This window comes from Callorhinchus milii, unplaced genomic scaffold, assembly GCF_018977255.1.
Source record: "Callorhinchus milii isolate IMCB2004 unplaced genomic scaffold, IMCB_Cmil_1.0 Scaffold8, whole genome shotgun sequence".
Taxonomy (NCBI): Eukaryota; Metazoa; Chordata; class Chondrichthyes; order Chimaeriformes; family Callorhinchidae; genus Callorhinchus; species Callorhinchus milii.
This window is the reverse complement of record NW_024704749.1, coordinates 3,413,047-3,440,231: the sequence shown is the minus strand read 5'-3', so window position 1 is coordinate 3,440,231 and position 27,185 is coordinate 3,413,047. Positions and strand designations below refer to the sequence as shown.

The 27,185-nt window shown below is 43.3% G+C and overlaps 1 protein-coding gene across 3 annotated transcripts in view; it reads left to right on the top strand.

Moving 5' to 3' along the window:
* Positions 1-650: 650 nt before the first annotated feature.
* LOC103188467 overlaps positions 651-27,185 on the top strand; it is a 40,004-nt gene continuing 13,469 nt past the window's right edge. For all 3 annotated transcript variants that reach the window (XM_042337313.1, XM_042337314.1, XM_042337315.1), the window contains exons 1-4: positions 651-800; positions 6,103-6,226; positions 6,638-6,731; positions 18,660-18,714. In XM_042337313.1, coding sequence (XP_042193247.1) covers positions 695-800; positions 6,103-6,226; positions 6,638-6,731; positions 18,660-18,714 — 379 coding nt within the window. In that variant the 5' untranslated portion in view covers positions 651-694. The remainder of the gene's footprint in view (positions 801-6,102; positions 6,227-6,637; positions 6,732-18,659; positions 18,715-27,185) is intronic.

The window sequence follows — 27,185 nt, the reverse complement described above, 5'->3', positions numbered from 1 at the left end:
GCGAGCCCTGGGTGATGGGTCGTGGCGGGCCGAGGGGGCGAGAGCTGAATATACTGAAAAGTGAGTCGCCTGCAATATTTCGCGGGCGAACCCTGGCAGCCGATGGTGCGCCGGCGGTGGCGCCGCGCGGGCAGTGGTGGACGGAGTGACCGATTCATCGTCATTTGTCTTTGAAGGGGGTTTATCACCCCCCGGAAAAGCCATCCGCCCGTCGACTCACAACCGGGTGCCAACTTACTGCAGGTCAACACGGGCGCGCGGGGGGGGGGGGGTGAGTGTGAGTGCGCGCGGGGGGGGTGAGTGTGAGTGCACGCGCGGGGGGGGGGGAGGATGGAAACCGTTTGGCCCTGACCCGACCCGCGCGGGAACCCTCTCGCTAACCGCCGAGCTACAGGACCCATGTGGGGTGGGGGGGGGTCGTGGTGTGTGAGCTGCAATGCTGTGCACATGTCACACCCCCTCCCCCTCCCCCTGACTCCTCCCATCCCCACCTGTGCACCAGCCTTGGGCGGTGCTGCGCACGCGCACACTCAGCCCCCCTCCCCCCCCCGTGGGGGCGGGGCGGGGCCTCTGTATGACGTCTCCGCGCGAAGGTGTGCGTGCGTGCGTGCGTACGTACCTGCGTGCGCGTGACGTGACCCCGCCCCCGGTGTTGTGCGCGGTGGGGGGGGGGCGGCCCTCCTGCCCCACGGCCATGTTCAGCTGGAGAGGCAAACCGCTGGCCTGGGGGGGGGACCTGGTGGACGCCCAGGAGCGGGTGCTGCGGGAGTGCGCGCAGCTGTACAGCAAACAGCACAAAGGTAACGCCCCCTCCCCCCATCGCCCTCCCCTCCCCCCATCGCCCTCCCCCCCCATCGCCCTCCCCCCCCCCCATCGCCCTCCCCCCCTCCCCCATCGCCCTCCCCCACCCCGAGGGCGGGGGGCAACCAAACTGTTTGTGTCCCGTGGCGGACAGCGCCGCTTAGGGGCCTTGCGGGGGAAGTGCTGGGTGGGTGCGCGGGGAGAGAAATGGGGACCGGGTGAGGGGTGAGAGGGTGTGGGAGCGCGGGGTATCGGAGGGCCGAGTAGGGTGTGGCAGGGCGGGTTAGGGCGGGGTATGGTTTGGCAGGTTAGGGCGAGTTTGGGTGGGGTTGGGCGGGTTAGGGTGGGGTAGGGCGGGTTTGGGCGGGTTAGGGCGGGGTTGGGCGGGTTAGGGCGGGTTTGGGCGGGTTAGGGTGGGGTAGGGCGGGTTTGGGTGGGTTTGGGCGGGTTAGGGCGGGGTAGGGTGTGTCAGCGCGGGGCAGGGCAGGTTAGGGCGGGGTAGGGCGGAGGGGGGGTTGGAAGCGGGTGGGTGGGTCCAGAGAGAGGAAAAGTTGACGGAGAGCGATTGGGTGACTCACACTCACGGGAGAGGTGATCTGAGCCCAATAGGAAGAAGCAAATACTGGAGTCGACTTCACAACGTTACTTCTGATGTATTCAGTCCTCTTGTTGATGACTGTGTGTCTGTGTGTGTGTGTGTGTTTGAAGTTGCTGTAAATTTACTGTTTCGCCTCCAAAATACATATACATTCAATTCACTTTACAGTATATTTTCACAAATTGCAGTATAACTTGAGACATCGCAATGACCGTGAGAAAGCGCTATATCAAATACAAGGATTAGCATAAAACACCCCATGTAGTTAACTCGCAAGTGAAGATTCACCTGTCACCAATAACTGGGTGACATTGGCTGAAAGTTGTGCCGTATCACGTGGTAATATTTGTTGACCGCAACACGATCAATGAATTGACTTCAGTGTCACCGGAACAGACTGCTTGAGCAATCCTGGAGCTCCTGTTAAAAGTTCTCGCTGCGACGCGCATTGCAACGGTTTGTGGACGAGAAAGGTTGTCGGCGCACAGTGCACTTCGAGACTATCTGTGCTGCTTTAAAACAAAGTTAAAACTATGTTTAAAACAATTCCGGGGGGGAAAAAAAATTGCTGTGTGGCTGCCTTGTTAAATTCATCCGATACGATCCGTTTAAAACGTCCTGGATGGAGAATTTCCGGATCAAATGTCATGCCGCTGAATGCATACCAGTTGTGAAAAAAAATGTTTGTGTCAGTAACGTGCAGTGCCCCAATGGCCCAGACCATTGCCTTCTGCTGAGTTGGAAGCAAGACTGAATAAACGCATCCACTTGTAGCAATGTATTTAGTGTTTGCGCGGGAAAAAATAGAATTCTTGGTGATGACAAGTTGATCTTTTGATATTTTTACCTGCCACCCGACTCTCACTTGCTGGGATAACATTATGATGGGGAGCCAGCTGGGCATAGGGTCACTCTTCATGTGCGAGTGCAGGAATTTGAGGTTAGCCGGTTCGACAGCGGGGACAAGCCTAAGGCTCACAGACAGCTGGGTCTTTCGTGACCAGTATCTGCTCACATGCACTTGTCAGCACTGGTTGCTGGCTAGTGATTAGCACCAAACAGATTTTTTTTTCTGTACCTTGCATCACATTGCTATATGGGTTGGGATCAGTTAGCCCAGCACTGACTGGGGATAAAATCTCATTTCCATACCATACTTGTTTTAAGTGATGTGGTTCGGGTAAAGCAGAGAGGAAAATCTGTTTGCTCCTGATCACTAGACGACGACCTGTGCTGACAAGTGCATGTGAGCCATCAATCAACTCTCAGTTGATGGTTAGTTTGCAATTAAGCCAAAAATCATTTTAGTAGTGATGTGATCTCTTCCCCATACTGGAATATTTGATTACTTCATGGGCTTCTATCTCCATCTTGTCTCCTGATTGGAATCAAGTCAGCATCTCTAACCCAGCTGGCCGCCACGCCATCTGAGGCCCAAAAGTGGCAGATTGTGGGTCCTCACAGACAAAAACAACAACAAATTACGTTTGTGTAGTGACTTTCATGTCAGGAGGACGTGCCAAGGCGCTGGACAGTCAGGGATCCACACCTGAGCTGGTGGTTGGGATCAAGGGGGGTGGAGGGAGGGTAGGGGTAGGAGGGTGATCAAAGACACCGTCGAAGAGGAAGGATTTGAGAACGACAGACAAACCCCTTCCATCTGTGAGTCACTTATGGCAGTGACAAACATGATGGAGGTTCTCTTGCATCTGTCCCGTCTTGTCCATGCATTCCTGGTGATGGTTACACCGTGGATGCACGAGGATGAGTAAGAAAAGCACCTTTGGCATAGCTATTGAAAATGCCAGATTTCTCTGCTGTTCTTTCACCAAGTCAAAAATTAACAATGTGGAGGTTTTGGAGAGAGTGTTTATTCAAGGCTGAGACTGATACTTGAGCATTGTGATGTTAGTTTTACTAATACAATCCAATACAAAATTGCATTTGCAGAGCGCCTTTCACGTTGGGAGGATGTCCCAAGACGCTGAAACCATCATACGACTGGCGCTGAAATCTGACCTTACAATACATCACCTGAATTTGCGCTGTGATTTCAGTTTCTATCTGATATAAAATAATACCTTCAAGATCCGTCTCAAGACCCTCCACTTCGACCGTGCCTTTGGTCACCCTCCTACCCTCCCCGCCCTCCACCCCTCCTGATCCCAACCACCAGTTCGGGTGCAGATCTCTGACTGTCCAAGGCCTTGGGACGTTCTCCTGACGTGAAAGGCGTTGTACAAATGTAATTTGTTATTATTTTTGTTATTACAGTGGATTGAACTGCGGGAAGTTCTCAACGCTTGGTGACATCACAGAGGGCGTGATGTCAAGGGCAATTTTTTTTTGGAAATTATTGTCCTGGCTCATTTCCAGGAACAAAATTCACTGGTTTGCTTCTAGTTGCCAGTCAGTGTTTCATTGCTGGTTTCATTGGCATTGCCAAGGTGACATGTCACTTGCTGTGCGTGCAAACACATTCTGCAGCTGATTTCTGTAACAGATAGAGATGTTTCTTCTCTGTGGAAAACAACAACAACGAAATTACATTTGTGTAGCGCGTTTCATGTCAGGAGGATGTCCCAAAGCGCTGGACAGGACAGAGTTTAGGACACAAGGTCGGGGAGGGTAGAGGGAGGGGGGGAAGCAGGGAGATCAAAACAACAACAACAACAAGATTCCATTTATAGAGTGCCTTTCACGTTGGGAGGACGTCCTAAGGCGCTGTACAGTTGGGTCAGGACCCGAGCAGGGGGAAATGGTCAGGGGGATAGGAGGGAGCGAGGAGGGGGTAAAGAGTCGAGAGGGGAGCTGAAGGCTCGGTCAAAGAGAAAGGTCTTGAGACCGGCCTTGAAGGAGGAAAGGGAGGAAGCGGCGAAGGCACTGGGGGATAGAGTTCCAGAGCCTCGGGGCTGAGAGGCTGAAGGCCCGGCCACCGATGGTTAGGGCGGTTGGGACGGGGGATGTGGAGCAGACCGGAGCCAGAGGAACGGAGGGTACGGGCAGGTAGTTAGGGGGATAGTAGGTCAGAGAGGTAGGAGGGAGCGAGGCCGTGAATGGCCGTGTAGGTGAGGATGAGGATCTTGAATTCGATCCTCTGGGGGATGGGGAGCCGGTGGAGGCGAGCGAGGGTGGGAGTGATGTGGTCGCGAAGCCTGGTGCGGGACAGTACACGAGCTGCAGAGTTCTGAATGACCTGCAGTGTGGAGGGAGGTGGCGGGAAGGCCGGCGAGGAGAGAGTTCCCATAGTCCAGCCTTGAGGTGATATAATAATATAATAATATAATAATAGAACCCTATGGGTTCTATTGGTCAGCCAATTACTTCCATCGCTAGATACTTCTTATGATTTGGTATTTTCAGTACCAGCCTCTCATGAATAACTGGATCAAAAGCCTTACTGAAATCCAGATATACAACATCCACAGCCTTACCCTTATTAAGCTCCTTTGTCATATAGTCGTGGAGTCCTGTAGCTCAGTGGTTAGAGCACTCGCTTTGCAAGTGAGAGACCTGAGTTCAATTCCAGGCAGAGGGCGAAACCTTGGGCAAGTTTCCTTACTCCACACAGAGCCTAATAATAATAATCCCTCCAAAACCAAAAACAATAATTAAATTGGTCATTTTCAATCTACGACTGTTTGTGGGACATTGCTGTGCGCAATTGGCTGCCGCGTTCGCCCACAAATATACAGTCAATTCACTTTACAGTGTGTTCTGTGAAGCGCTTTGGGACGTCCTCCTGACGTGAAAAGCGCTATATCAAATGCAAGGATTATTATTATTATTATTATTATTATAAACGCGTGGACCAGAGTTTCAGCCGCGTGAGGGGTGAGGTAGTGCCGTAGTCTGGCGATATTCCGGAGGTGATGGAAGGCGGTGCCAGTTGTGGCGTGGATATGAGGGAGAAAAGTGCAGCCTTGGATGCTGATGGTGTCAGCGCCTGAGGTGCGGAGGCGCTGACGTGAGCCAATCAGGAGGGCCTCAGTTTTACGCACGTTGAGCTGAAGAAAGTTGTCTCTCGTCCAGGACTCGATGTCGGGCAGGCATGGTCGAAGACACCAATCTTCATCTACTTGATCCCTTCCCTTGGTGAAAAGCATGAGATCAAGAAATTGAGAGAGGAAAATAATGGGGTCAAATGAATCTAATAATAATAATAATCCTTGTATTTGACATAGTGCCTTATCACGTCTTCGAGATGTATCAAAGCGCTTCACAGAATATACTGTAAAGTGTAGTGACTGTATTTTATGTGGCCGAATCGCAGCAATACTGTGTTTTAACATCTTGTGTAGCTTGTGATAATCTTGTGATTTCCACCTACAATATTATGCTTTTATTGCTGCCCAACATCATCCAAAGCATTGAAGTAGATGTAGCCTCAATTGCTTTTTATAATCTGCAGATTATAGGAGGAATGTAAGACTGAGGTTGGTGTCACTTTTAAGATCATGGGAAAGAATTTTTGCCCACAAAATATACAGTCAATTCACTTTACAGTATATTTTGTGAAGCTCTTTGAGACATCTCAACAATGTGATGAGGCACTATTTCAAATGTCGTTATTATTATTTTATTTTCAACACTGGGGATGTGTGGAGAAGAAAGAGATTTGGTCCAGATAACAAGTAGAAAAGTAGAGCTATGGATTTGCTATGCTAGACTGTTGGTGATACCATTGCTATTTTCTGCCTTAGTTCCCACTTTAGGGCTGTCAAGGATTGGAAGGATCCTAGGCCCACGCATGGTACCTCCCCGCAAGAAGATCATTGTTATGGTAATTGGAAACCGCTCTGCTGGCAAGAGTGCGTTCATCAATTGGTAAGGAAACATAGAAGCATAAGAAAATAGAGTGAAAAAGTCGTCATTTGGCCAATTATGCCCACTCCCTTTACAAACCACACAAAACCATTGACATATAGTACGTGACTTTTTTATTCCAGAATCAAGGCATCAGTTTTGCCTTGCCGATAATTTTGTAAGCTAAAATCTTAGCATTTAATGTGGCGTTTTTTGATCAAAATACAGTTGACATAGCTTCTGAGCAAACATCCTGAGTGATCCGGCTTGCTTATTTATATAACTGTTCATTTTAGATAAATGGGTGCTTCGGGACATGGCTTCCCACTGTGTTCTTATTTAGTGGCAACAGATTTGTCAGTGGTATGATATTCTTCTTCTGGCGTGTTTCGATAAGTCTTTTCAGATGGTGCCTCAATGCTTACCTTCCAGGTACATGGCAGATAATATTCAAAAAACAGGAGTTTCTCTTGAGACGCAAGGAATTACCTTCCTCACAAGTGGCCGGAAGAGAGCAACCTTTCGAGTGAGTATGAAGAGATAGTTGACAGAGGCTCCTCAGTTGTATATTAAAGAATTAGAACAGTTTTAGAATTTTATAATAAAATTATACAATGGTTTCATTGCTGAAAATTGAAAAGACAACTCCTAAACAACTACAGTCCAGATGCTAGACTCTTTTTCTATTATTTTCTTGTAAAGCTGCAAAACCAAGAGGTGTTTATAGTGACTTGGTACTGGATTAGGGTGGGTTCAGAGTGGAATTTACACCGCAGACAGCGGTAGTGGACTAAATTAACTATTTGTTTACAAATGAAATTGCAGTACAGAACATGTATTAAAAGCTGTATCAGGTAAATATTCAAAAGCATTCTGAAACAATAAACAGTCCATTGATGGGTTAAATGACTTGTGTATCCATATAATTCTTGTTTCTGATTGAATAACAGATGGAGGAACAAAGTCTGTATTTTGCACTGTTTATAAAACAGCCGACAAAAACTAGCAACTCTCAGAGGTTTCCCCACAAATGCTTATTTCCCCCACGTCTGGAGAATCTTAAGAGTATGGTTTTCTCAATACTTCGAAACGTTAGCGATTTTCTGCAAGACAAAAGAAGATCTGCTGAAGTCCTTTTCTCCATAACTTTCAATGGTAGTTCGAATAGTGTAGTTATACAGGCTAGGTGCTATATCCGTTTCTCTTCTGACATCAACCAGCAAGACAGACGTCAGCACCAACTTAGACCTGAAAAAAGATTGTGTTTTTAATTAAATGTCAATGCCCTGGCTTCAAATGTTATTTCACCATGAGGTTAATCAGGCAAGATCTACCCTCTGAGGCCCCTTGCCTGCTGTTATTTATTAGGTTATTTTCTGCAGGTATTTTTCCATCATGTTTCTGATTATTAATACCATTAAGTTAACTCTTTACTTTGTCACAGATTCATTTTTTTTGTCTAATAATAATAATAATCCTTACATTTGATAGAGCGCCTTATAATGCCTTCGAGACATCTCAAAGCGCTTCACAGAATATACTGTCAAGTGAATTGACTATGTTTTGCAGACGAAACGCGGCAGCCAATTGCGCACAGCAGCGTCTCACAAACAGTTGTGGATTGAGTGACCAATTTATTATTATTTTTGAAGGAATTATTACCCCCTGGAACAGCGATTCACCAATCAACTAACAACCAGGTTCCTACTTACTGCTAGGTAAACAAGAGACGTATGGAGTAAGGAAACTTGCCCAACGTTTCATCTTGCCCCAGGAATCAAACCCAGGTCTCTTGCTTGCGAGGCGGATGCTCTAACCACTGAGCCACAGGATTCAATTGTGTGACGATCCCATGCAATCTGTGTGGTGACTGTGGTCGGACTCCAGTGAACCTGGAAGCTGGAAGCCTCCTTTGAACAGCTATTCATAAAATTGTCTACAATGGGAAACAAAAGGATGATTGTAATCTGCGTTGTTCACCAGCATCTCCCTGCAACGTAAGGGGAAAGATGGTTCATTCTCAATTTTGTTGCCATGACATTGACTGGCTAATGTTACACTCTGCCGTGTGATAACTTGACTTTTATGCAGGATTTTCTTCTGCTGGTTCATATTTTCCATTCTGGTTCTGCTTATTCTTGCATAACCTGCAGCACTCAGACAATAAGCTATAGATAGTTACTGATAATAAGTCATGCAATCTCTGTCACAGATGACGCTTGTCTCTTTGATAGTTCAGCCTACGCAAGTTGTCCAATTGAATAGCTGACCATTTTAGAATAAATGGAGAAATGAAGCGTGTGTGTCTCTCGGAGCTATAGATTCTGTACTGATAGGATGTCAACTGTTCCTTTTTAGCTTCATGGCATTGTTGCGGTTTATACGATGAATGGGAAGCTTCACAGTATCTGTAAGATAAAAGGTTTCAAAAGATCACCATTTTTGAGTGAATTTTGTGAAGTGTATTGAAAGCAATGAGAGATATATAGGTATGGCCTCGCTTATGACACCAAGTTGGGGTAGATAATTGAATTTAACCCTTAAAGGTAAAGGCATGCTTTCAGTTTAATGCATACGGACAGTAATATTTCATGTCGCCATGGAAATACTGCAAGTAAACTGACGACAGAATTCTAGAATCTGTCCCGCCAGATGCCAAAGAACAAGGGAGCCCAGTTATAATGCTTTTCAATATAGCGCTGCCTCAGTTATAAGGCAGATAAGTAATGGATCCCTGCATTTTTTGACATTGCAAAAATACACAATCTAATTACCATTCTTGCCATGCTCAACCTAATGTGCTCATGTTACAATACCATACAAAATGACATTTGTATGGCGCCTTTCACGTAGGGAGGACGTCCCAAGGAGCTGGACAGTCAGGGGTTTGGACCCGAGCAGATGGGGTTGGGATCAGGGAGGCTGGAGGGTAGGGAGGGTCTTGAAACTGGCCTTGAAGCAGTCAAGGGAGGGAGGTGAGGTGAAGGAATGTGGGATGGTGTTCCAAAGCAACCGACCAGCTTTTGCCAGTGACGTCATGAACACCAAAAAGCTGATGTCACTGTTTTGCGCCCTCACTTATATCACAGGTTAAAAATTTCTGGATCTCAACAGTCACGTAATAGTAGGGTTACCCTGTATAAGTTATACAAGTAACCTACATAGGAATGATTTCAAGTCTCATCAGAGAATCATAGAATTATACAGCAAGAAAGAGGCCATTCGGCCCTTTGTGTCTGTGCTAGCTCTTTGAAAAGAGCTATCCAGTTCAATCCCACTCCCCTGCTCTCTCCCCATAGCCCTGCAAATCTATTTTGCACCCTCTCCAATGCCTTGACATCCTTCCTAAAGTGTGGTGCCCAGAACTGAACACAGTCTCTACCTGAGGACAAACCAGTGTTTTATAAAGGTTCATCATAGCTTCCTGACTTTTGTATTCTATGCCCCTGTTTATAAAGCCTAGTATCCCGGATACTTTTTTAACAGCTTTATCTACGTGTCCTGCTACCTTCAAAGATTTACTTATATGAACCCCCAGGTCTCTTTGTCCCTTCACCCTCTGTAAGATTGTACCATCTTGGATCCAAATGACTTGAGTTTTAGTCTTGTTGACATCGACCAAACCCTTTAGTCAGGTTATACCCAGTAGTTTAGTGCCAATTATCAATAACCTGCATAAAAGTGTTTGAGCTCATTGATTGGATTCCAACCTTAAACTCACTCCATGTTATTCTAGGCAGTAAATAAAATGTATGAGCTCTTGAATAAAATTGCAGCTTGTGATGTGATCATATGAGCTGTACTTATTGTTCCCCATCCCTTCCCCTATGATCAAATCACAGTTTGTAACTCTTCCCGGGTATCTATTTATATATAAAAATCTGAACTCTGCATGGAGATTACAGCCTGCAACTCGCTCTCAGCAATCTATTATTCTATGTATGATCATCAGAATGCCTTGATTAAATTCCACACTGGTACTTGCTGTTCAGTAGGTTGTGTTTAAACCATCTCAACTTCTCAATTGCATTATAACCCTTAATTCACTCCTGAAAAACTGCGTTTGCAGCATGCAACAAATTTGTTCCTTAAACTGAATGCAGAAACCTTATAAGAGAAAAAAAATCCAACTGCATATAATTCATTAAATTTCTGTAATAATCTATAAATGTCATCCTTCAAACCGATGCTTTACACCCACAGCTTACACAGGATGTAATGGGTTTATGCCTGATGTCTGTATTGGCTGATGTATGCAAAAGCTTCCAGGAATGTTTTCAACCAACTGCCTCAAATCTTCCTCACCTCACAGTATCGACTAGGTTTTTTATGTCCAAAAGATTCACCATTAAAAAACAGTGCACAAGTCACATCTTAGCAAGATTAGAGATTTGTAATGGGAAACCAATTGTGAAGGTACAATTTCCTGTAGTCCTACTACAACAACAACTTGCATTTATATCTAGCCCTTCACACAGAGCAGTATCTCATAGCACTAACAGACCTGATCTCTATATTGAATAATGTACGGGAAACCTTTCAGGAATGTTTTCAACTAACTGCCTTCAAATCTTCTTACTCCACGCTGTGTCATTCAACATACTTTCACTTCCAGAGGAGGGTAAAAGCAACCAACTGAAGAGAAGAAATGAAGACACTCCGGAAGCTTTTTTTGACTTGGAGTCGTCACGTCCAAATGTCTCCTTAATTTCAGCTGCGGAATCGTGTCACTGGGATTAATTAGATTGATCTGAGGACGAAGGACCGTTGCGGGACATTGCAAGAAAGAAATTGTAAGAGGAATTAATCGTGGGCAGCTACTTATTCGACACATTGAATGTGGTTACAATTTTTGGTTTCAAATCTGAATTGGATCCTCTTGAGAATAAAGTTATTTTGAAGTTTAATATGAGGGTAAAACTACAGTTTTGTGCTGTGCTTTACATAAACCTCCTGTAGATCTACTCTGTGCATCAGATGTAGGGTTGTAGTTATCCTTGTAACCGCACTGTGCATTGGATCAGCCTCATAACTGCCGCGCATTGGATAACCGTCCTTTAGCTCAACACTGCATCACGCTAGCATTCCTTTAGATCAGCAGTGTGCATTGAGTGGACTAGGGGTATGCTGGAGAAAGAAAAGAATTACCTGGGTTATGGATTCACTGCAGTGGGATCAAGAGAGGTTGACTTGAGAGAAAGAAGTACTAGTTTTCCTCCAATATCTGTTCAGCGAGAGACAACTGCAATTCAATTTCTGCTCTGGGTTTAATGTCAAGAACCATCACACTTTGCTTCTATTTTAAAATATGTCACACAATTTCCTAGTCAGGAGGGTGGGAGGCAAAACATCTTCTGATCGACTGCTGATCCGTGGCTCTGGATGATTTATCCTCCCAGTTTTCCTTATGGAGAACTACTTTGCTGACTTAATGGAATATTACTGAGGCACTTCATTTACTGTCTTGAAATATGTATACTTCACAGATTTGTGAATCTTAGCAGGGATACACAAGGCTCAATAGCAGCGATGCAATGGATTTGCAGACACTTAAGCATTGGGTTTGAATCACTCATTTCTCCATTGTAACATTTTTGATTGAGAGTAAGGAACTGATGAAGTGTTCCGAGGTGTGCTATGTTATTAATTAGACTGCCCTCTTGATATGTTATGACTGGCAATGTTCAAGCTAGGAGATTTTTATAGATGAGGAGTGTGGCATGCTGAGTTTATTTTTCTTTTGTTTGATTGTCCATTTTTGGGGGGAAAGCATTAATTTGGAACATAGTTTTCTACAGTTACAGTAATAAAAACTGCAGAAAACTGGGTTAAAAATTAAGATTAAATTTAAGAATATTCCAAACATTCACACAAACTTAGTTTTAAGACAATGGTCTAAAGCCTAATACTGAGAAATTTGGGGGTTTAGGTAAAGTTAAGCAGCTGATATTTAGTGACAGCTTTTTCCTTTTCTGTTCAGTATTTGTTATAAATGTGATAAACAGCACTGATGATGTAGAACTGGAATTTATAGATGAATGCTGGATTTGTTGATCTGAAATGGGGCTGCATGCAGAGACTACGTTGACCTCTGGCTACCCAGGATTAGAGAGGCGGAAAATGGTTGTGCTGTGTCTCCTAGTCTTTCTACAGCATCTTCTACTGGTTGTTGTGCGCGTGTGTGGCAGCTGGGTGGGAAGAGGTCAGGCTCAGACAAGAACAACAGTCACTTGGGTGAGGTAGCTGAGGAATCCAGTGCCTGAGAAACTGCAACCCAGTAAAAAAAATAATCCTTGCATTTGATATAGGCTATCATGTTGGGAGGATTTCTCAAAAGTGTTTTGCATGATTTACTGTAAAACATAGTGATTGTATTTTGTTGGTGAACACTACAGCTAATTTAGACTCAACGATGTCCCACAAACAACCATTAAGTGAATGACCAATTCTATCTGGGGGATTGTTGTCCAGGACGTTGGAAGAAACTCTGTTCTCTTTTAGAATCTTTACCATCCACCTGAAGAGGGAGACAGGACCTCGCTTTAACCCCTTATTCAAAGAGTGGCAGCCGTAACAATGCAACACAGTTCAAGGTACTGGAGTGTCAGTCTAGATTGAATGTGATAGGTTGAAGGTGGATTGTGCCATAAGACATTCGCCGCAAGAATTTTGATTTAGAAATTTCAGCCTTTAAAGTCTTCTTTACAAAAGTGGGTAGAAAGACTTAATTAGATCAATTATTGACTATTTTCAAAAGCACATTTGGGTAAAGCTTCTATGGTGCTTCCTTCAAGAAGGTCAAATAAAATATTTATTTAGCGTACAGCAACATTAGCAACAGAAGTGCAGCCCTGAATATCGCTGATTGTAATCCTGGATAATAGCAATGCAGAGTAGAGCAGTGAATGTAGGTGACTAATCCTGGAGGAATGTTGTTTAAAACTATGTATAGCTTTATCTCATGGGATTGACATTTTCACAGATGCATCACTTGTGCCCAGTAATGTTACCCTGACTGGAAAATGTTCGTTTGTCCCAGTTAGACTGTGTGTGCCCCAAATAGAAATGTGTGGGATGCTGGGAAATTGCAGACGAAAGTTACACAGCAGATTGTGCTCTGCTCTTCTTCCAACTGCACATCCAACTGGTGGAACCATCCAGGGGGGCGCGGTGGCGGGGGGAGGGGGGGATTGTAGATCAGCAGATTGCGTTCCTCTGAGGAGAGATGGGCAGCTGGCTGTTTTATGTACATCTCAGCAATTGGTTAATTTGCAATATTAATGATGATCATCCTTGAATCTGGTCAAGGTCCTTTCACATTGTGAGGAAATCTCAAAGGCTTCACAGGATTTACAGTAAAATGTAGTGAACGTATGTATTGTAGGTGATCGCACACAACTGGGGAGCAGCAGAGAGTTGGGATCAGTGGAAGTGATGAATTCCATTTTGTTGAAAGTTGGTGTTCTACACACCTTTTTGTTTGCTTCCACTTATTTAAACTGTGTTCACATTGGAGAGATCAGATTATAAAAGTAGAGTTCAACTCTGCCAGTTTCCAGTGCATCAGTCTTACCCTGGAGTACACATTACTCCCCTCTCCATCTTTAATCCTCCCACTGTTTTGAAGCCAGTGAAAAGAAATCTGCCAAATTAATCTGTTCATTTGCTTCTCTCTACTGTCACAATCAGAGACATTCAGCCATGTTTACGACAACAGTTCAGGTGAAACAGATGTATTGTATTGTATCCTTTGTAAATGCATCTTCGATGACAAAATGGTGACCTATTTTATGCTATTTGCTAAAATCAGTAATCCTTTCAGAAGAAATTCAGTTATCAAGATGTATCAAAACTATTGTTTATTTTACAATGATCACGAAAATGATCTGTCGGACTTTTTTTTGCAATCGAACAGTACTATATACATGATATGAATTAAATCAGTTTATGATCATTGCTTGAAATTGTCTGTTATTGGTTGTAAAGTCTGATTACTGGTGGACTAAGTACAGATTGACAGCACAGGAATATCTCCTTTCACTGTTGTGTGGGGTACATAGCAGATATAGAAAGCTAGTAATGGAAGTATGGCAATGATCAAGGTAAATTACAAGATATTTCAGATAAGATAAAAAATATCCAACAATAGGTATTTCCATTGATGAAAAGTTTCAGAGAGTGCAAAAGTGGCAGAAACCACAATTGGCAAAACTATAAAAGGCGCTATACTAAATACAAGGATCGTCATTAATTGCCTGGTCAGATAGCTTGGTGCCATTGACATGATGTATAATACAACTGAAAGTATCTACCGCCTATATTGTTTAGGAATGATGTAAGTGCTAGAAGAAATCTCAAATTATGTGCCTACTGAGAGCTTTTTCCATTTCTGCTTCCTAATGTCGGGCCAGTTTCCAATCCAGTGAGCCAATTTGCCATTCATTCCGGTAAGCCTTAATGTTATTAAAAAAAAGTTTGAACGTGGAGCTAAAACAAAAAGCTTTTTGAAAATATAAGTATATTACATCCACTGGATCACTTCAGCCACATATTTAGTTACCTCCTAAACACATTCCAGTAGAATTATAAAGTATTAACAATTGCTGTTAAAACATTCAAATTCATACCTCCTTATGGCCTTTGTGCTTGTTTGATGAATATTGAGAGCATCCTGTAAAGTTATATGAGTATCAACTCTACCACCATTGTTATCATTAACTGGATTAAAATGGCCAAATTCATGGTTTAACTCCTTTTTGAAATTTGGGATTACATTTATTATTCTGCAGTTTTCAATTACACCCAAATTTGACTGGATCTGGAATTTGTCCACAGAAACTCCGAGAAGATATTGCTAACCAAGATTCAAGCACATTTAAACCATAATTTCCTAACTTCCTGGCAATAGTTCTTGCGAAATTCAAAAATAGAAGCCTTCTGGTCAAGAGAATTATCCTCATTTCAAATTCAGCCTAAAATAACTTTTAATGCTTCTCTCTTTTATTACCAGTAAGCCATTTTTTCATGTATATACTTTCCAATTTAAGCCCTTGCTGACTTATACAGGGTGACCAAAAAGTTGTGATATCTACTCTTATTAATTTAAAAAAAACATAATTTTCTTTAAGACATATTAGACATTGTAATGGTATCACAACTTTTTGGTTACCCTGTATAAGAGTCCTTATAATACCCTTTGACTCATTTAGTAGAATTTCAGTTGAAACTGAAGTAGCCAGATGTCTTGCCCTTTTGCACATTGGATCAATGCTATTTATACAACCTTGTTCCCAAGATTTTGACCTTTACAGTGTATTTGCGTTTAAATTTTAAATGCATGCATCTTGATTGCAGATTGAAATTCTGGTCATCAGTTGACCTGGGGTCCAGAGTTGGCCTGGGCCTGGGCTGTATGCTTAACCTGGGCCCTGTGGATTAGGGAAAGGAAAAGGGAGCCAAGGATCCTGCTCCTGATTGCTGTTCAAAGACCTTGACTGGAAAGTGAGCTTATGTGCACAAGACAAGACTCTCACAAGATTGGTCTTGATGAAGAAGGCCCCTCGTTCCATCTGATCTTATCTCTCAAGAACACCCACCCTACCGCCAGCGCCTTGGGACATTCTTCTGACGTGAAAGGCGCTATACAAATGTAATTTTGTTGTTGGCCCCATCACAGCATCAAGCTGCTTTTTCAGTGAGTCCATTATCCTGGCCTCAAGCACTTTTCCTGGAAACCTGCTATATTGATTCGTCTCTGTGTGAGGAAAAACTTGCTGATATCTGTCCAGAAATTACCCTTGACAATTAAATGTATAACTTCAGCTGTCCCCTCTGACGTCTTCTCTCAAGACTGAAGAGCATTAGCTTGTCTAATCGTTGCTCTTAGCTCACTGGGATCATCCTTGTTGCTGTTCTCTGAACTACCTGTCTCTAGGCAGCCAATTATGTAGTGGTGATCAGAAATGCAGTATTCAAGTGCGATCTGACCAAAGCACTCTACAGCCCAAGTATGATGTCTGGGCATCTAAACTGAACTGATTTAACAATATAACCCAGCTTCCTCTTTGGCTTGTTCATTGCTGCTTCACACTGTTTGACACAGTGAACCAGCTGACACCCCTAGATCTCTTTCAGCTTCTACCTTGGCAAGCTCTATCCCATCCATGGAGTATTTATGATTCCTATTGCATCCTACATAGTATCTTGCAGTAACAGTATTAAAATTAATTTCCCAGATATCAACCCATGTGTATCCCCTATCATGCTCTCTTTGTAGGACCTTTGCTGCCTCCTCTAATTTCACAATTTCCTCTACCCCCAAACTTGGTGTCATCTGCAAATGTAACTATCTTACACTGAATCTGGAAACCCAGGTCATTAATATATGCAAGAAAATGGAGAGGTTCCAGTACAGCTCCCTGAGGTACCTCGCTTCATACCTCTCCCCATTTTAAGTTAACTCCCCTAACAAAGACCCTGTGCTTCCTTCCCTTCAGCCAATTCAGAATCCATGTCCATGTTTTGCTCTTCGTACCCAGTTTGCGAAGGAGTCTTTCATGTGGTATTTTGACTTTCGGAAGTCTTGGTGTACCATATCATATGGCTTCCCACAATCAATTTGCTATGTCATTGCCTCAAAAAGTGTCTATCAGATTGGTCAGGCAAGACATACCCTTTCTGAATCCATGATAATAATAATCCTTGCATTTGATATAGTGCCTTATCACGTCTTTGAGATGTCTCAAAGCGCTTGACAGAATAAACTGTAAAGTGAATTGAGTGTATATTTTGTAGGCAAAACTCCCACATTTCCAACTTCCTTTCTTTTCCAATTTCTCTAATTATTGAGGTCAGGCCTAGTGGGTCTATACTTCCAGATTTAGTTTTGTCACCTTTCTTGAATTTGGGAACCAAATCTACTAGCTTCCAGCCCTCACTAGTTGTGATTGACTGCCTCATAATATCTGTCTGTGCTGCACAAATTTCCTGCCTTGTCTCCCTGAGTGCCTTGGGGTACAAGTCTCACAGGATTTGTTGGTGTTAAGTCCCTTGATCCTATCCAGTATCTCGGCCTCACTTGAGCTCAAACAATGTGAGCCATGACATCTCCCGCAATCGAACAGCTTGCCAAAACCTGTCAAGGCTCTCACATGAAAAATAGCCACCTGAACACCATACATCAGGCCAAACATGGTTTGTGAAAACATTCCCTGATACAGGGAAAAGGGAATGTGTCAGGAAAAAGGAAGAATTATTGACGAATTAAATTCCCGAATGTGAAAACTTCAGATGCCATCAACTTTGATGTTGCACTTTAATGCCATTCTTAGATCTCCTGGAATGAGTTGTTTAATCAATATAATTGAAAAGAGGTTGTTTTTGAAAGAGTTACTTCACGTGGGTATGTGCGTTTATATGATTAAGTATTTAACTTATTGTGGAAGCAGAATGGTGGGGGCGGAGTGGGGGGGGGTTGAAATATTTAACTCTTTCTACTAGGATTTTTTTGTCTTGTGACTAGCTATGGGGCAAACAAATATTCGGGTCAGGGATCAGGATGTGTTAAATAACTGAATAGAACGAGTTGGGTTAAAGGATTAATTTCCTTTTATGGGATTGCATTGGAAAATGGCAAGGTACACAAAAGAGTTAATCCTCTGTGTAGTAAGGAAATGGATGAAATGGTTTACTGGGAACTAGAATGATATGTTTGAAAGGGTTAATCACTTTTTTTAAATCACGTCCTGTCTTTGCAGTCTGCGAATGGGTTAGTTTCTCTGAACAAAGGGTGCGGAAGCTAGCTGCTTTAGATGAAAGGGTTAATCCCTTCTTCTGGAAACAGCCTGTCTGTCCATTGGTTCTCTGAAGCTGTGAAGGGCCGAGGGAATGTCTTGATCCTTCCTGACTGGAACAGCCTGTGCCGTAGTGGGTCCTAGATCACTGAAGAAGGGATAACATCCTGAGTCATGCCTGACTACTGCCAGAAAGCATCTCCCATGGATGAGTTTTTTTTTTAGCTGACAGATTAGCAGAATGATGTTGCGACTATGTATTGCTGCTGATGTGCAATCCGATAGCGAGGCCTCGAGACAGCTAAAAGAAGCAGTCTCTGTGTAATGTAATTACATTGCTGACGAGCGCTGTGATGCAGGATTAGTTGCTATATACAGTACAGAAACCGCTCCACACTCCAGTTTCCTCCAGTAGCACTCTTGAGACGGGCTAAAAGCCTGCTAAAACTGGTCAACATTTTCGACAATTTTTAAAACCATAATTTCCGGGATTGCTAGAAGACTGGTCACCAACCGAAGCAAAAACGATTGATTCTAGTCACCCGAACACCGTCTGCTGAATGCATTTGGTAGAAGTTTTATTTTAACGAGTTCGCACCGATGGTTTATCTTTTTAAAAAAAGCTTTCTTTTTTTCTTCTTCCCCTTTTCTCTCTCTTTCAGGGCAACACCTCGGTGCAAGTCTTCCCACATTTTAAACCTCTCCTGGAGATTCGAGGTAAGAGCTGGCTTCAGTGAAGTGGATGTGATTTTTTTTGTTAAGCATCAATTTATAGCAGAGATGTCTCCAGCACAAAATAATTAAAGTGTTCAACGGGCGTGAGGCAGAGTAGTACATTGAGACTGTTGTGTGATTTAAAGAGTTTATTGCTCGTATATGTGCGTGGCTTCAAGGGCGGAGGGGGTAATGCATTAAAGGATGATACTGATTTAAATGTGATACACTTACAATAGAAATCGTTGCAACTGTGAAACCAAGATAGTCCATATTTGAAGGATGCTTAGATCGTTGTCTCTCTCGCGGAGTGGTTCCCAGCTGTGACAGTCAATCCGCACTTTGCGATAGAATTAAAGACCCCTTTTCTCCGGCCCGTTGCATTGATGTCTATGAGCAGGTGTGTGATACCTTCTGACAGCTCAGACCTTGTCACCTGTGGCAATGTCTTGTCACCTCTGCCAAGAAACACGCTGTTGGACATCCGGGAGGAAGAACTTTGGTTACTCACAATCCAGGACATCATACCAGAAAGTCTGTTTATTTTCTGGCTTGCAACTATGAAGATCGGCAAGAGGGGCTTCTCACCATTGTGATACTTAATAAAGAGGATGCTTCGTCGCAAGGGGGTCTCATAGTTGGTGGGTTTCCTTTGAAGTTTTTCAGTTGATGTCACGTCCTCTGTTTTTCAGCACCAGTTGGCCTCTAATTCTCTGTCAGTCAGGATGTATGATACTTTGTTATTGGAGAATGGTTAGAATAAAATGATGGTTGCATTTAATATAGCATCACGTTGGGAGGATATACTGTAAAGTGTGGTCAGTGTAGTTTGTAGGCGAATGCGGCAGCCTATTTGTGCAAGGCAATCTCCATGAAGTGAATGACCAGTTTTATTTAAGGGATTGCTGGCCAAGACAGTGGGAGATGCTCCCTTCTCTTTTCAAATTATGCCATGGGATCTTTGATGTCCTCCTGAACAGACAGTCAGGACCTCAGTTTAATGCCTCACCTGAAGGATGGCACTTGTCGCCTCCAACACTGCAAAACCCCTCCAGCATTGTTTGTTGGAACGTTAGTGTAGACCATGTGAGTTCAAATCACTCACATGAGGCTTGATCTTACAACCTTCTGAGTCAGAGGCAAGATAGCTACCAACTGAGCCAGGCTGACACCGGAACTGGGTGGTTGCTTTGGCCCCTTTGAATTGAAAGAAAGATGATTGTCAAATAAATACGAGTGACTTGGAAAGCACTGTAGCTGAACGTGTGATTGACACCCAAAATGTGAGCCACCCATGAAATGCAGGTGACCTAGAAAGCATGACAAAGATCAGCAGATACCAACCCCAATCGTGTCTACGTCAGCTGGCACTTCCAGAGCAAATAGTTTATGTGGAAGACACTATGTGCTTCTGGTGACTTTACATGTCAAACGACTGCCAGGATGGTGGAAGGCGAACTGGATGGACCTTGGTCTTCTTTTGCTTAGCAAATACTTATGTTCTTAAGGGGAGAGATGCACACCATTCCTATCACTACTTTGGAATTTCATGTTGAAATGTGAGAGGGAGCTCTAACCAAAATGTTTGCTCCCAAACATTTAAGATATTTCAAATATCTTTTAACTAGCATTTCTAATTCATAAAATACTGCAGTGTGGGGTGACTGAGAGAGATAGGTATAGCGTTTAGAATTAGGGACCATTCAGAAAGATGTACCACTCCCGCATGTGTGCATTATCCGGGTGTTTGCTCCCACTGTTGCATCACAGTCTTCACCAAATTGCCTCCTTCTGTGCGACAAATTTCATTGCTTCTATGTTGCGTTCTCTGGCTCTCTCCCTCTATTGCACGTGTACATGCACGTGTCAATGCTGTTTAATTTTTTTCTGAAATGTACAGAGTAGAAATTAAACCGGGTCACCGTTAGAAACCACTATTTTATCGGTTTATTTCTGGCAGTTGCTTAGAAATTTCCAACGAGCACAGCATTAGTGTAGGAGGGAGTAAGTAGTTCTAATCCGCATTTTGTCGTCTATACACGTTGGGTGACATCACATGAACAGACAGGGAAACCTCTTGCTCTCAATATAATGTTTAAATCTGTGTATGTGAGAGAGAAAAAATGAACCCTCATCCGAATGTGCTAATTATTTTGAAAACAGGGAACTCTAACTGGGGGAATAAATAGACTGTTGTTTCCCAGGTTGGCCTTTGTTGAGTTGTGATTTGAAACCAAGAGGGCCACACTGGTTAAGTTTGTCTTGATATGCCATGCTTTGAATATAGAACATCATATCATTGTCACTGGTATATACGATAAACTATTAACAGGACGCTGGCTTAACTTGTCACTACCACTTAAGTAGCAATGCTGTCAAAATCCCACTTAACTAATCGCATGCTAGAAATTCTTGTCATATACAATGTAAAATTGGTCGGATAACTGGTCCTATAAGATGGTGTCTTGCATCACAGTGGCCTCCTGCCCTATCCTGTGGTTTGTGCGGGCCTCCTGCCCCACCTTGCACTCTTTCCTGTTACACAATACAATACACAGAAACACTTATATAGCACTTTTCACGTCGGGAGGACGTCCCAAGGTGCTGGACAGTCAGGGATTTGGACCCGAGCTGGGGTCGGGATTGGGGAGGTGGAGGGCAGGGAGATTGGCTGAAGGTGCGGTCGAAGAGGAGGGTTTTGAGACACACCTTGAAGGAGGCAAGGGAGGGAGCGAGGTGAAGGAATGTGGGGTGGAGTTCCAAAGGGTGGGGGCCGAAAGACGATAGGGCAGGAGGCATTCCAATACAGCAGAAGTCTCTGAGATGCATCTAAGCATGCATGGCCAACCTCTGTCCTGTCCAGTGCCCAGACCACTCACAGTGCCCCTTGTGGACCTATGGGAGGACATAGGAGAACCTATGCCTAATTAGTCACTCTGGATAACTGGTTGCAGAGCCCTTGCCCCTTGGAATGATGAGTTATCAGGCGTTTATTGTACCTGTCACATACCAGCTTGTGACTGCCAAGAGATCAACATATAACTTTGCCTCCCTCCACATTGCTAACAATGATGCCTATTGTCAGTGGTAGTAGAGACAAACAGCAATAAGTAGCACTGAATCCTTTGCCTTTACTGTACCTCCTAATGACATGGTTCATAGACCATTCATTCGAGTCTAGCTTCCGGAAATAGGCTGACTGTTGACATTGTGACTGGGATGGAGGCTAATAGCAGGACTAAAATTCAATCTTATCAATGGTGTTTTACATTTCATTAAAATTCTGGTTGAGTCATACTTCCTTTGTATTGACCCTAAACATTGTGATGGAATATTACAATGCTTTGAATTCCTTTCTTGAAAATGCTGCAGGGACAGTTTTCTATGTCTCAATAAGGCAAGTCGATTAATGTGTGGAGTCTGGAAGCTTGTGGGCTACGTTTGCACTTGACTAGCAGTAGAGACACACAATGTCATTGAAGTATGCCACATAATTTGATATTATTAATATAGCAAATAATAACAAATTATCATCACTAATAAAATCTTATTAGTAAATCATGCAAACTTTTGATTAATCCAACCACTTGCCAATTTATCACCTCAAGGCTGGGAACTCTCTCCTCGCCGGCCTTCCCGCCACCTCCCTCCACAAGCTGCAGGTCATTCAGAACTCTGCAGCTCGTGTACTGTCCCGCACCAGGCTTCGCGACCACATCACTCCCACCCTCGCTCGCCTCCACTGGCTCCCCATCCCCCAGTGGATCGAATTCAAGATCCTCATCCTCACCTACAAGGCCATTCATGGCCTCACTCCCTCCTACCTCTCCGACCTACTATCCCCCTACTTACCTGCCCGTACCCTCCGTTCCTCTGGCTCCGGTCTGCTCCACATCCCCCGCCCCAACCGCCCTACCATCGGTGGCCGGGCCTTCAGCCTCTCAGCCCCGAGGCTCTGGAACTCTATCCCCCAGTGCCTTCGCCGCCTCCTCCCTTTCCTCCTTTAAGGCCGGTCTCAAGACCTTTCTCTTCGACCGTGCGTTCAGCTCCCCTCTCGACTCTCTACCCCCTCCTCGCTCCCTCCCTTCCCTCCCCTCACCCTGACCATTTCCCCCCAATGCTCGGGTCCTAACCCAACTGTACAGCACCTTGGGACATCCTCCCGATGTGAAAGGCGCTCTATAAATGAAATCTTGTTGTTGTTGTTGTTGTTGCCTTATAGACATATAGACATTTGAATGTCCAGATGAATGTAACCATCTTAAAAATGTTACATATTGATGATGAAATGCAGTCAGTGCCATAATTTTACATCGATTGAGGACCAATGTGGTCAGGATACCATTTCGCTCATTGTCGGTTGACTGTGCAGCAAGTACACACACTCCTTTTGATTTTTCCACCACCGCACACCATTGGCCTGTAATATACAGAAAACAAACTAAAAGTGAGACTGAGTAAATATTGATACATCATGTTCAAATATTGTAGAAAATGTACTCCTTTGTAATGAGGTAGTTTGGCTCCATAAATTTAACATCACTTCCTTTGAGAAGTGACTTCAGCACAGGAAACGAGATCCGCAGTACACCCACTCTCGAAGTGAACCCATGCTAAACCAAAGTGGACAATAATGCACTGGCCTGTATTAACTAGATGATGTATTTTATTTTTAGCTTGAATTAAATGGTAGTGATTATTGACCAATGAAGGTTTGAAACGTAATATTTTCCAGGATGGGTTTGAGACTAGGTTTTAATTATAAATATTAATGCAATTAAACTACTTTCTCAATACATTTCAAGCAAAGAGTTTAAATTACTGACTGCAATAGTTTCCTTATATTGATTTTAAAATCCATTATTTAACACAATCCTACAGTCCCAGTTCAACATGAGTGTATCCGTCAGTTGATAATGGAAAATTAGGGATTGTGTTCAATTGGAATTGGGCCACTTCTGATTGGAGAAGAAACTATTTGGAGTCCTGTGGTATAGTGGTTAGAGCACTCGCGTCGCAAGCGAGAGGACCTGGGTTTGATTCCCGGCCAGGGCGAAATGTAGGGCAAGTTTCCTGACTGCACACGCCTCTTTTTACTTAGAAGTAAGTAGGAACCTGGTTGTTAGTCGATTGGCGGATCGCTTATCCAGGGGTAATAAACCCTTCAAAATAAAAATAATAATAATTTGGTTACTCAATGCACGACTGTGTGTGGGACACTGCTGTGCGCAATTGGCTGCCGCATTTCTCCAACAAAATATACAGCAATTCACTTTACAGTATATTCTGTGAAGCAAGAAGCAGAAGGTAGCTAATGTTGAGACACCTCGACGGTGTGACATGGCGCTATATAAAATGCAAGGATTATTATTATTTTATTTCTTTAAAAATGTATGTGGAAAAAAAAGACAGATTGATGCGGAATATCTACAGGAGTAGTTCAGTCCAGCTAACGTCAAGAATCCAACAGTAATGCTGTAGGATATTGCATTCTGCCCAATTGTGTACATCTATGTGCATATTTTCCTCCATGTCTGCTTATTACAAGTTGCCTGAAAATCAAGATCTCTCCTGTGGATTTAAATCTGTACATTCTCTGTTTATCTTTTACATTTTAATAACAATAATAACACATAATTCTAGCTTGTTGCAGTTTGAAATTCTCTTCCAGTTTTTGAGGGGATGCAGTTACTGCTCTTTGATTGTCAGTGATCAAGAAAGGAACATTTTCCTCTTTCTGCACTTGATGTCAACATCAATTGCTCAAACCGTAGGCAAATTTCCTTCCTCCCCACACATCTGTTTATCTTGCAGTAAGTTGGAACCCGCTTGTTAGTCGATTGGAGGATTGCTTTCCACGGGGTAATAATCTCTCCAATAAAATAAATAATTTGGTACTCAATCCATGATTGTTTATAGAACACTGCTGTGCGCAATTAACTGCCGAATTTAGCCTACAAAATATGCAGTCATTACACTTTGCAGCATATCCTGTGAAGCACTTTGTGAGGTTATTATAACAATAATAATCCTGCCTTTACAGGCTCCTGTTGTTGCAAGATGTCAGCAGATTTTGGAGTAATCTTTTATTTTCAGAAGGTAGCTATTTTTTAGCGTATTTCATGTTACCTGCTGTAACAAACCTGAGCTTGTTGGATGTCTGATGACCAAATGGTGACTATTCTCCCTGGAAGAAGGTAAGCAGGGACTCATTCACGCTGCACTGACTCCACAATGATGTGCCAGGCAATGGAATATTGGAATCAAGTCAGTTCACTGTGCTGGTCTCAGCAGTCAGGTCTGCAGTACTCCGAGGCACTGTTGATGACAGACTAGCCAGACAGGAATTGTGGCGGCAGGATCACTGAAAGCAGGGTTTCTTCAAATTCAACTCCTGTTAACCCTGCTAACAAATCCCTCACATCTTAACTGGACAAACAGCAGGAAGCTTGACAGACAGTTTGCACTGGCAAGTTATGTGGCTTTAGCTGGTTAAACTCGAGCAAACTGGTTCAACTGTAGATTTAGCTGGTTAATCCCCAACGCAAACTCTGGAATCTCCCATCCTTGGCTTTTGTCAATAGTTTCCGGTATTAGGTATTAGCAGCAAGAGAGAGTACGCCCTTCATTTCCAGACACAAAGAAATTTCCAAGCATAGGTGGCATTTATATGTGGAATTATGTCTAATTTAGATACGTTTAAGTATGACGATCGGGTTCCATCTGTGTCACATCCACAAAGAATTTTTTTGTAATATATTCACTTTGAATATTCACTTTGAAAGAAGAAATTAAGTTGCCAGCACTCATCTCACCGTGAAGAATGTTTCTAGCCAAACATTGTAGATGGACGGTGTTTCGTCTTGGCCTGTGGAACTTGCCGTGTCACAGTCGTTCTTCACTGGCTAGCTTTAGTGCTTCACTCGGGTAAAGCTGCCAGTTGAAGAGCTGTTGTGGACGACCATTTTATCGCTCATGTTACATTCAGAAGCGTTGAAATTGATCAGCTGCATCGAGTCAGGCTTCGGATAATTCATTTTGAAAGGAAGTCTTGCCATCAAGATGCTGCCATTTTTATGGATGGAATCAATTTCAAGACTCTCTTTGAGAGGCAATGGCCACCAGGGTAATCAAGCATTTCAAATTAGTTATGGTCATTTGAGGCACGTTGTACTCTTATCTTTACCCCTTGAATTACTGAATTTTTTTGCTCATATAGTACGTCAGTTGTTGAAGATCGTACAGACCCAATTAGTTTTTGAAGGATATATTCTCACACAACGGAATGCATTTATTGAAGGCTTTATACTTCTACAATACCAGTGAGGTGTTGATGGCTCTATATCTGCCTAGGAGTTATTGAAGATTCTCTCTGTACTTTGGCACAGGGATAGTAAATGCTGGACTGGACCGAAGAGGTGGTACTTTAGCCAAGAGCTGTGGAATGGATAAAGAGTAAGAGATGTTGTACAATTATTTAAGAGTGAGACTGACGCGAGCAATTTTGAGCCAGCAATTTACATCTCGGTTTCCATCCAAAGTTCAACCATGGGTTTTGGTGACACTATCTGAGCCACTATGTTCCATTGGAAACTACAACTTGCTCTCTGCGGTCCATTAATCCACCAATCAAAGCTTATTTTGCAGACATGATTCCATATTGGATTGCATTGTTTCAGGATTCAGCATTCCTGGCATTAAGCCCTTCATTAAGTGTACTGTTTCATTAGGAGGTGCTGTAATAGGTCAATAACGATGCCAGTGGAAAGTTTTTAGTGTTTGAAGCCAGGATATGAGCTACTATTTTGGGGATGGGACAAGAAGTCAGTTTTTAGGCATGTCAAGGTGAGGAATCCATCTTATTCTCCTACAGTGTCATCTGGATCAGGTGGACCACAGATTAGATGCAGAGTAAAGCTCACTCTACACTACTCCATTTACACAACTAAGTCAGGTAATAGTAAAGGATCAATGCAGAGCAAACGTCCGCCACATTCTCCCATGGAATCTTATCAAACTTGGTTCAATTACTTCAGCAGCTTATTAGAGGAAACACTTTGTGTGTATGTGTGTGGGTGGGGAGTGAGGGGGTGAAGTGTAGCGGATTCCATTCATTTGCAGAGCTAAACATTATCCATTGTAGATTCTCCATGGATACTCAGTACTTCAAAAACAAATGTGTGACTGCAGGAGGATGAAATCATCTCCACGTTTCAAACTGGTTCCGTTAACATGTTTGTAAGTTATCTTCTTTTCTTTCGTGATCTCTCTAGGTCACTTACCTACTGCAGCCGACCGGATGGGCAGCCTACTCCCAGCCTCTGCCTACACCAGTCTAAAACTGCCAGAAGGATGTGCATAAGACCATCCCAGGAGCAACAATGTCTACCTGGGAGGGAGGGTCTGGGTTCTGTTTGTTGCTTCCTGATGATGAAGCTAAGATCAGAGTTTAATGTTGTTGGGGATTGTTGTAA